Source organism: Sander lucioperca, chromosome 7 (genome assembly GCF_008315115.2).
Source record: "Sander lucioperca isolate FBNREF2018 chromosome 7, SLUC_FBN_1.2, whole genome shotgun sequence".
In the NCBI taxonomy this organism is placed as follows: Eukaryota; Metazoa; Chordata; class Actinopteri; order Perciformes; family Percidae; genus Sander; species Sander lucioperca.
Window position 1 is genome coordinate 8014997 of NC_050179.1, and position 11627 is coordinate 8026623.

The following is an 11627-nucleotide window of genomic DNA, read 5'->3' on the forward strand; positions in this document are numbered from 1 at the left end:
TACTTGGCAATGTAACCTCACGTTTAAATTATTAATGTAATTGTAGTAGTATAATAGGTGGTAGTCTTGCTTTTCCAGACCTTCCTCCACTGCGGTGCTGCGGAGAAGGGTCTGGCTAGTCCACACAGCATTCTGGGATGGGAGAAAAACATGCTCTGGTTTATTGGCATTTCTTTTAAGGGGAATTTCCGTTGGCAACGGAGCAATCCCGGAAGTGGACTGTAATGCATCTTTGGTTTTCATGCAAATTGGTCTGAAAAGTCTGGGCTGAATTACCACATAATGTAGTTTTGACAAGCTCAGACCTTTTGAAGCAATATTTTCCTGAAAGTAACATTATTACAAATAAAACAATAACCACTTTTGATTTTGATGCTTGTAGTTCAGTTACAACAGAAGACACAACACTGAAGAATTCTTTTAAAAATAGTACGTCTATTAGGTCTATTTATTTACACAAATGTAATAGAGGTAGAACCATCTGTATTATTTACAAATTTACAATAAAAATAAATAATTACATACAAATACATACAGTGATAAAATCCTAGTAATCAAACTACTTCATGTTTTCTCTGGGTTTGATTAAATATTACAGGATTGATGATGAAATCTATCAATCCTAATCTAATGTTTTATTCACGTTACGTTTATTCATGGCATAGCTGCAGTGTTTCCCACATAATTACTTAGATTCTATTTGTGGTGGTAGTTTACTGTCAGCAAGCAAGCAAGCGAACATTAGCCGCTAAAACCACAATATCACAATATACTTCACGTCAGTGTCTCCCCTGGCTAACTTAGCATTAGATTAGTCAACTACCCATACAGCTAATGTTACATGGCTACTTTATTCATGGGTAAGCCTAGCACTGTTAACCACGGTAAAAACAATCATACTAAAAATAACTTTATGAGCGTGTTCAACGTTGCTGTAACCTTATAACGTTACGGTTTAGCCACCAAGCATTAGCATGAGCAACTTGTCAATGTAGCACGCTGTAGTAAGCTGGATCGATATTGAAATATATCAATAAATTAAGTCTTTATTGTATTACTGTGTTGCAAAACGGCATGTAGTCAATATAAAAAAAATGCTGCATTACTGTTACTGAGTACAATCCTTTGACATTGTATGATTTACGATTACTCTCGAACATATCATCTGGTGTTTCCCGTGTTTTGACAGAAGTTAGAGCAATTAGAGGGGTCAAAGGTTATTTATCACCATTGACAGGCGACCAAAAGACATGGTCCATGTCATTGATTAAAATTACAGATTCCTCTAGGTTTGAACATTGTTATAAACATTTTGGATAATTTAAGTACGCAACTTAAAATATACATATATAACATAGTCGTTTTTAGACATTTTAATGCAGAAATATTACATAGTATACTGTTAAGTTTCCCATTGGTGATTAAATTTCGACAACTGGAGGTGGCATGTAAGAAAGAAAACTTATGATGCGATTGGGCAAGCCCAGTTTGAAAACAACTTCAGACGCTCTTGTGCCGAGCGCCCCTCTCACAGCCACTCTGCTGATCTGCTGTAGACTGAGGGGGGTATCTACGAAAGAGAAAATAACAGAGTTAACATTGTATCTGTACTCTTAGATTATTTATATACTGGCAGTGACAGGATGCACACTTTAAATAAACAAACTTACTCTCATAGAACTCAAGGCAGAGATAAGGGGGAGATCCTGGACTGGTGTAGTGGATGGGTTTTTTGTTCAGGTTATCTCTGGCGTACACGTTCCCCCCAAACTCCACGAGTAGATCAATCAGGTCAGTGCTCTTTGATTTGGCTGCATGATGAAGGGCCGTCTCATGTATCTTGGCAGCATTCACATTTGCCCCTTTGGGAAAGAAAGGCATGTAATACTGTATGAGAGAGAGAAGTACTTCTCTTGTCTGTGCCATTTGTGTTTATACACTCATTATATAAATGCCATACTGTAATAATCACATTATAAAGTTTTTTATATATATTAGGGCTGTCAAAATAACGCTAATAGCGTTAATTTCGATTAATTAATCTGAGACACGTTAAAAAAATAACGCAGATTAATCGATTCCATATTGACGTTTGACCCGGAGCCGTTCTAGCCACCATTCGACTGTAAAATGAAGGAGGAAGACGAGAATATTCTGCCTGGATCATTAACTGGAACATTTACTTGTAAAAATCTTCTTCCTGCCAAACCTGGCTACCGAAATCTGGTGCCACTGATATGTCTGCACTTCTCTCTGGTGCTCTGAAGACGATACAGGCAACACAAACACCGCTGTACGTGATGCTAGTTAACACTATACTCGACAGCAACTAACGTTAGCCTACCGCTAGCTAGTTAACACTATACTCAACAGCAGCTAACGTTAGCCTACCGCTAGCTAGTAGCTGGATTGGTGTGTGGATGGATGGAGATAGATAGATAGATAGATAGATAGATAGATAGATAGATAGATAGATAGATAGATAGATAGATAGATAGATAGATAGATATACACAAGGATACTTTAAAATAGATATAATTACCAATTCTTTAAATTAAATTAATTATAAACCTCTTCTTAAAGTGACATCAATAGTTTCACATGGTGACACCTGATATTGTTATTGTAATACGTTGGTTACTTTAATCTTTATCTTAAAACTTTATCTTTTCTCAGATTAGTTACATAAAATATTCTATTTTATGATCGTTCAAAAACAATCTTGAATTGCAATCCTAATGACTAAACAAACCTCTAAAAAAAAGGTGTTGCTGCCTTGAAATAAATAATATACAAAAGCACAGATAGTCACAACCAAAATATCACATTTAAATGGCGTATAATCTAAATCCAGTTCTGACCCCAAAATACTGTGAAACTTAATTTTACCTAGCTCTGGTGTGCAGGGGACAAACTCACCTGCAATGAGGAGAACTTTTGCGCAGTCAAAATGTTGCCTTGCACAGGCTACGTGAAGCGGTGTCCCATAATGGCAGTCATGGGCCTCCATGAAAGCTCCTTGATTAATCATAAGCTGAACACAATCGGAATTCCCTATTGTGAGAGACAGAAAATGTATATCCGTTTAGAACCAAATGAAATGCTGCAGCATAGTGGCTTTCCAAGCACGGCTGGGATAATAGGCAGGCAGTCACATAAAAGTAAATTTTAGAAGTTAACAGTACTCCAGCCCAAATGAGTGTACAACAATCATTTCGTGCAGGCTTTAAAGGTTGCTGTAAATTTTATGTAGTTCCATCCTTTACACAGTGAGGAAACTGTTGTTCAGCATGAATAGATTTTGGCTTGAGTTTCAGTTAAAGGCTTTCTCCTTACTTGTCACTTTTAGTTTTTAAATCAATAATGCAATCATCAGAGTGTGTTCCAGTGCCTTAGCATAGGCAGTACACTTTTGTCCAATAGTCTTACTGGTAATTCTGTGATTGGGTGTCTGTTTTATTGCTACATCTTGAAAGGATTTTAATTAGAATCAAGAGTCAAGACCTCTGGTACTGCATTCTGCTTCCCCTGTTCTGCTTTCCCTTCCTGTCTCATCTTCCACTCCATGCCTCTGGGAGAAATTTCGTATTAAAAGGAGACTTTTTCAAATGTTTTCCACTTTGTTACTACATAAATTAAACAAGCCATGAGCAAAATGTGCTCCCAGCACTATTTTGAAAGAATACTGAGGAGCTTAAAACAGCCATATTATGCTCATTTTCAGGTTCATAATTGTATTTTAAGGTTGTACCAGAATAGGTTTACATGGTTTAATTTTCAAAAAACACCATATTTTTGTTGTACTGCACCGCTCTCTCTCACTGCTGCAGATCCTCTTTTCAGCTGGTCTCTGTTTTAGCTACAGAGTGAGACCTCTTTTCTTCTTCTTCTTCTGTACTATCTGCACATGCCCAGTAGCTCAGATGTAGATCATGTCAGCTAGCTATCTCCATAGACAGTAAAAGAAAGGCTGTTTCTACAACTTGGGTCAGTTACAAGGCAGGATTAGCTGGGAGGCTTCTAAATGAGGGCGCACATGTAAGTAGTTCTTTTGTAGATTATGGTGAACTTGTGTGTGTTGTAGCAGTGCTTTGCTACTGAGAACGAGGTAGCATGCTAGCGTTAGCATGCTAGCATTAGCATGCTAACGCTACGAGCTAATGGTTGCGGTTAGCCTGCTCGTTTCGGCTTGTGACATCACAAGCCGTGCCGATTTTGAACAGCTCACCCAGAGACTGAAGGCAGGACACATTCAGAAACCGTATCTCACTCTAAACAGCATGGATGGATTTTTTTCAAAGTTTGTATGTGTGTGGAAACATCAGAGACACCACATAACAGCCCAAATCCCAGAAAAAGTGATTTTTTTCATAATATGGGCACTTTAAGGCTCTTTTACACTAGACGCCAAAATTACGTAATATCCTGCCGGCGTGCCTGATTTATGGCGCCCGAGCAGAGGTCGCGCACGGCTCTTTTTTTTTTTTTTTCAGTGGCGCGCGACAAAGCGGAAACCAGAGGCCTGAACGGGTTCGCCGACAATCGGATGCCAGGACTCTAACAGTGACTGCAAGTCTCTCTTGTAAACTTACTGGGTTAAGATGAGTTCTTTTATGGCGAATGAAAGGCTTGATCCGACAAAGTAGGTCATCGAATCAAATCGAAGCATTGACGGCAATGCTGCTGCCAGTTCTGCCGTTGTTTAGCTTTTTCTTCTTCTTCTAGTCCATAGAAAGAGCAACGTCTGTAGCCTTTGCTCATTAGCGCCACCTGTTTAGGAGAAGACTGCAACTAGTGTTGCGAGCACCAGCGCGGGTATAAATAGTCACGGCGATCCCATGACGTCACATTTGCAAGCGCCAGCTGGGCTGCGTCTAGTGTATAAGAGCCGTCAGTGTAGTTAAGGCCTGCCTGGATGATTCATTTATTCATTTTTACCAGAAAGATAACTTGTTCCCCCACTTTTCACATGCATTGACACGTTACCAACGTTCGTATGTAATCAGGTCTGGCATTGCAAGACTGATGTAACAAAGACAAACCTAATGGACAGATACATGACTCAACATACATACTGTACATTCTTGTGCGATGTAACAAGTGTATTAACAAGACGCACCTCCCATGCAAGCCTCGTGAAGTGGGGAGAAGGTAAACAGCCGAGGATTAACTGTTGCTCCGTACTCCAGCAGCAGCTTGACACATTCAAGGCTACCGGCTGCACAGGCATCACACAGCGGAGTGCTACCATCTATGTTACGAGCATCAACCTGGAGGGGACACAGCCATAATAAAGTCAAAAATAAAGTCAATCATGCACTGATGAAAAAGCCATCAACATCACTAACACCATCTAACCTGTGCACCAGCATCCAGCAGCAGTCTGACGCATTGGGTCTGTCCCTGTATACACGCCTCATGCAGGGGGGTTATAGAGTCGACTGCCACGATGTTAACTGCTGCACCTCCCTCAATCAGCTGCTGTAGCTGAAGGGCCCTGCCCTGTGCAGCGGCCTCATGCACTGCTGATCGGCCCGTCCAGAATCCAAGACCATGAGCTGCAAATAGAGAAGCCAAACAATACTGAGTCTTTCTATTCATAAGGTTTACATTGCCTGGGTGTCTTGAGTGAGGTAGACTCATGATCAACAAAATTGAAGTTTATTTTGTCATTCCAACCCTTCAAACGGCAGCTGAAATATTATTTTTTCATTTAGCCTCAAGCACAAAGTAGAGAAAAATATCCGCAGTGAGCTTTCCTTACAATTCCTGATAAAACACGAGACAAAAATTATATATTTTGGTCTTCATCCTGTAATAAAAGTAATACATTATTAGTAATACAAATCTACATTAACTGGATAGAAAGGGGCACAAAATAATGTACACCATGATCCAAATCATCACAATAGAACTAGTGAATTGGATTGTATTACATTGGTGTGTGTTAGGCCCATTAACCTGCACATTCATACAGTCGATGTTGTATTAACGTTATATATAGCTAGCTAGCTAAGTATCTAACTGTTGCTGTTAACAACCACTTTAAAGCATGATAGCTAACGTTTACCTAGCTATACGCCTGAAAGCTAGCCACGATGAAAGCTAATGAAAGCTAACGTTAGTCATTGCAGCTACCAGCTCCATCCGGTCATTTTTGTCTTGGGTTAGCTAGCTACTCCTGGTCACCAATTGTAAGCTACTTACCGATTTCTCCATACAAGGACGGTCTGTTCCGAGTGATCTCCATTTCATGTTACTGTTTTCTTCTCCGTAAACCACGTAGATTCAGTCAAACATGTAATTAATTTGAAACAAAAGAATAAAGACTGAAAGGGCTGCATTATTGTAAAACTCGCTGGGCCGTCCGGTGCAGAAAGAGAGCAGCACAGCAGCGCTTCAGTCAAAATAAACGGTTGCTCAGAATTCTGGGATATGTAGGCGACTGACCTACAAATGCTGTGTTCCTCTACGGGAATTGACGTCACACTCGAGTTGATCGCGTTCCAGTTACAATTCGGTTAAACGGGGGTAGGGGGACTCTAACAGAGTTACTGCAGGGGGGCACCAAATTATTGTTTTGAAAGTTTTTTCAAATAAGATAAGGGGTCCTTTGCTTAAAAAACGTTGAAGACCCGTGCTCTACCCAGTAGCCATTGTTAGTTATACCAATTGATAACAATGCATTATGTGGTAGCCTATTTTGCACATGCAAACACCATAGAAAGATGTCCACAGATAAAAGATGGACAGTGTACGACTGATTTAATGAGATCAGAAGTGTTACAAACAGTATTGTTGATGCTTGGAGCAGCCATGTTGGATTGTGATGTCTGGGTCAGTGAGGAGAAATCCGATTTTGGGGGGTGTCCCCCATGGATGTGGTATTTTGGGTGTTCTAATGGATGTGGATGTTCCAGTTGACATTTCCGACCGGAAACTCGAAAATTCCGACTTCCTACAATCAAGTTAAACAATTGATTGAAAATAGACACTAATTAAAGCTCCAAGCAGTGTAGGACGGGCTCTCGCTCCTCTGCGCACGTCGGGGTTACTGGCGCAGCACTCAGACACTGCAAATCGTCACCAATGAAAAGGGAACTCCCTGCTGAGTTCAATGATACCTCATACAAGACTCTACGTCATACAGTTCATTAGCTGTGAAAGGGGGCGTGGCCAAAGCATGGGGGTCGGGGCAAACCTTTACCAATAAAAAAGGAAGTCTCTGCTGAGTTCATTGATATCTCACATAAGACTCTACCTTAAACGGGTCACCAGTTATGAAAGGGGGCGTGGCTTAAGCATAGGGGGCGGGCCAAACCATCACCAATGAATAAGGAACTCTCTGCTGAGTTCAATGATACCTCACACAAGGGTCTACATCAAACGGGTCATAAGTTATAAAAAAAAATGGGGCGTGGTTACAGCTACAGCAAACCATCACCAATCAAAAAGAAACGCTCTGCTGAGTTCAATGATACCTCACACAAGACTCTACCTTAAACAGTTCAAAAGCCATAATAGGAGGCGTGGTTAAAGTATAGTGGGCGGCTCAGTATCACATGTAGACCACACATTATAAGTTTCATGTAAATCGGATGGTGTTTGTCATATAAGGCGGATTTCGGGCAGATATGACAATGTACACTCAAGATACAACTTCTTCATTCATCGATAAATGCTCAAAATGGCCGCCACGCCACACCCACACCGTTTGACGAAAAGTTTTTCTTTTAATAACTTTTCATCTTTAAGGTGTTGAGATGGTAAAGACCAAATTTGAAGTCCATCGGATGAAATCTCTAGGAGGAGTTTGTTAAAGTATAGCACCTTGACTTTTAGGCCTACTTCCTGTTGCCACTAGGGGGCGCTATGACTTTCAGCCAATATCGGCCTGTAGATGTCGTCAGGGTTGGACTCTTATGAATCCTGAAAAGTTTTGAGCCAATTGGACAATGTACACTCAAGTTACACCCACTTCCTGTTTCGATGGCGAAATGTACAAAATGGCCGCCCCATCACGGCCATGCCCTATGACGAAAAGTTTTTTAATAACTTCATCTTTAACGTCTTAAGATGGTACGGACCAAATTTGAAGTCGATCAGATGAAATCTCTGGGAGGAGTTCGTTAAAGTACGACATGGAAATGGCCAAAATCACACTCATTTTGAACTTTCAATTCAAAATTACATTCCTGTTGGGTTTAGGGTATGGCTCCAATGAGCTTTTTTGTACGTCTTGACATGCTATATATATGTACCAAGTTTCATTAGTCTACGTTAAACGTACTACAGGGGCTCAATTTTTTTTACTTTGTAGGGGGCGCTTGCAAGCCATTTTTGTGCGCCTATTCCCGAAACCCTTAAAATACGTAAACTTTCACCAGCCTTGATGCGACCGCCAATTTTTGGTGAGTTTTTGAGTATGTTAAGCCCCTCAAAAAGGCAATTCATTTGCCGTAATAATAATAATTCCTTCAGTTTCAATAGGGTCTTCGCCGCTGTCAGCGCTCGGGCCCTAATAAACACTAAAAACCAAATAATTTAGACATAGGCCTGTGGGTTCCCAGTGCATGGACATACATACATACATATGGCGCTTTTCCATTACATGGTACCTGCTCGACTCGCCTCGACTCTACTCGCCTTTTTTGGTTTTCCATTACGAAAAAAAGTACCTGGTACCTGCTAACAGGTACTTTTTTTAGTACCTCCTCAGTCGAGGTTCCAAGCGAGCTGAGGCGAGCCGAAAAGGTGACGTGAAAGCGACAGACGGGGGTGTCCTGAACAAACCCGCTATTTTTAAACAGTTTAGCCAGCTGTTTTTTTTTTGCTGCCTCCAGCTTCTTTAGAAACTAAATGTGTCTTCTGGCAACAACTCACCTTCCACGTTCTGTGTATGTGTCGCGTTAGGTCACAGTAGTTTACTACGGCGCCGCTTGTTTACAGTTCTGCGGAGGCTCCAGCAGAGCTTTCGCTGTATCCTACGTATACACACACACACATGCTTGCTCGACGCACACACCAGCTGACAAATGTATACATCAGGCCACATATTACATAGGCTACGGTGAAAGCTCTGCGTGGAGCCTCCACAGAACTGTAAAATAAGCTCAAGTGGCCTGATGTTATACTTGTGCGCTGGTGTGTGCGTCGAGCCGGCAAGACGACCAGCCACGCTGAGGCGGTACTAAAATCTGCAATGGAAAACGGACGCACAGCGTGTCGAGTCGAGGTGAGTAGAGTCGAGGCGAGTCGAGCAGGTACCATGTAATGGAAAAACGCCAATACATACCGGTGTTGTGCCAAAAAGTGATCATCTGCCAAAAATCATACACAAACACGTTAGATGAATGCCAAGGCTCTTGGGCTCTCCGGCACACCGAATCTCTAGACGAGCCGCAACCAAGCCACACCTGATTGAACCACGCTTATCGTTGCTGTGTGGCAGAAAATGTAGCCTATGTATTACTGTACTGATTACTGTACTGAGTATAATTCTGTGACGTATGATTTTTACACTTATTCTCAAACTTATCATCTGGTGTACAACATTTTGCATGTTTAGACAGAAGTTAGAGGAACTAGAAGGGTCAATATGACGCCATTGACAAGTGACCAAAGGACACGGTCCGTGTCATTGACTAAAATTACAGAATTCTTTGGGTTTGATCATTGTTAGAAACATTTGGGATAATGTAAGTACACAACTAAAACATAGGTAGTCGTTTGTAGACATTTTAATGCAGAAATAGCCTACTTATATCTTTAAGCCATTCAAATAAAGCTTTTAATTAAATCAATGTGAAACAAAACTGTATAGACAATGACATTTCCAAATGCAAAAGAAATGTTTTTTGACAAAACACTGGCCAGCATGTGGAAGTTCGCCTGGTCCTTCCTTGATGTAGTGTCTATTGCAGGCATCAACTTTGTAGAGGCTGATATTGTGATTATAGTATTGTCTTTCTGCGGCATTTATAATTTCCTGTTATTGTACATCTTGTAATTCTAGCTGCCCAGCAACATGATAATGCTGCCAACTTTTGTTGTGTTACATATCTGGCAACCAATAAAGAATATATTTTAAAGGTTGAGTGCATTCCAGTCAGATATTGTTGTAGTTGTCTGGAGCAGTGGTTCTCTTTTTTCAATAATGTACCCCCTTCGAAATATTTTTTCATCATGTACCCCCTGACCAGCACAAAACATTTTCACTAAAAAAAGGCTAGCTTTATACAGAACAGTAACTTTGCGTCGAGGCGACGCAGACCACAGGGACTGTGATTGGTCAACTCGTCCTGTGTGTTGATAGTCGGTGTTTAAAGCAGCCTACTGTGGGGAGTAGCAACATGCTAGTTTACTGACACAAGCTTTGCAAATAAACTCAGACATATTTTGGTTACAATGACGGGGTTATCCGTTTGTAAAGTGTCTATATGTCAGTAACGTTTTGAAATTAGCACTTCGCCAGCAAGCAGTACTTTGTGGGCAGTTGTGCTAAAGTTTGCTTGCTAACATAACATAAACTGGCTGGCAGACACCTCGCAAATAACCTCAGACTTATCACCCCCTAGCGTTATTGCGGTGGAATGCACCGCGATGCAAAGCAACCCCGACGCAGAACTCCCAAAGGGTCACGACACCGTAGGAGCGACTACGACTACTAGCCACTGTGTGTTTCGTGTAAATTTGACAGGCTGTCTCTAAAATTGTCATGCACAAACAACCGAAACAACTTTACTTGTATTTAGCCTACTCATTTTTCATTGTTGCATATTTCATTGTGGTTGCTTACTAAAACAAAGTATAATAGAGCGTCAACGTCCGAAAGCCTGTCATTCTCCTAACGCCCTGGTGTTGTTAAATCAGAAATGGAAGAAAAAATTATTGTAGCCGTCTATGGGCGGTGAAATTCACCAAGCTTTGTGCACCTCCGTATGAACCCAGACACGATGGCTTTCCGTTTTCAGATGTATCTGGAACTTCCACAAAAGGTACAAAGCAGCAATAATGGTTATATTGGCCATGGTTGGTGGCGGAAAGAAATGGCGGGATAGGATCTACATGGAGCCCCTCTTCCTCTCCAGTGCAAGTAACGTGAATAAACACAAAGTATCCTCATGTGAGTAAAAATGCTTTGCTTTTGGACAATGACATATTAAAGGTGCTGTAAGTAGGATTGCGAAGATCCAGGACTTAGCCAAAAAATTTGAACATCAACAACTTCTCAGTCCCTCCCTCTTTTCCGCTAAAGCCTAAAACTGTCTCCTAAGCCACTCCCCCCACAAGGGAGAATGAATGTGTGTGCATGAGCAGTGATTGACACGCAGTTAGACACCCCCCTGGCCCTGATTGGTGCATCTGAACAGGGAACAGTGGATTTTTGCAAATCGCACTACAGGCTGTAGGTGGTGACAGAGGAGCCGGAATTTTTTTTTTTTTAATTACCTGCTTCATGTAGTTCTACTGGAACATAGGGTCAGTTTCAGCAAATATGACAGAAAGTTAGTTGTATAAGTCTTACCTACTGCACCTTTAAGGGGAATGGAAAATTGGGAAAATATTGCGGGGAAATGCAAAAGTAGTTCTGGGAAAAAAATGACCCACCATGACCCTTGGGTGGT

At 41.2% G+C, this 11627-nt stretch overlaps 1 protein-coding gene across 1 annotated transcript; it reads right to left on the bottom strand.

The window, feature by feature from the left end:
* Positions 1–447: 447 nt before the first annotated feature.
* LOC116038472 (ankyrin repeat and SOCS box protein 13-like) lies at positions 448–6476 on the bottom strand. Its single transcript, XM_031282916.2, has 6 exons — positions 6208–6476; positions 5359–5558; positions 5120–5270; positions 2920–3054; positions 1671–1862; positions 448–1570 (listed from the first exon to the last, which is right to left on the bottom strand). The coding sequence occupies exons 1-6, from the start codon at positions 6248–6250 to the stop codon at positions 1422–1424; spliced, it is 870 nt and encodes a 289-aa protein (XP_031138776.1). The 5' UTR covers positions 6251–6476; the 3' UTR covers positions 448–1421.
* Positions 6477–11627: the final 5151 nt, after the last annotated feature.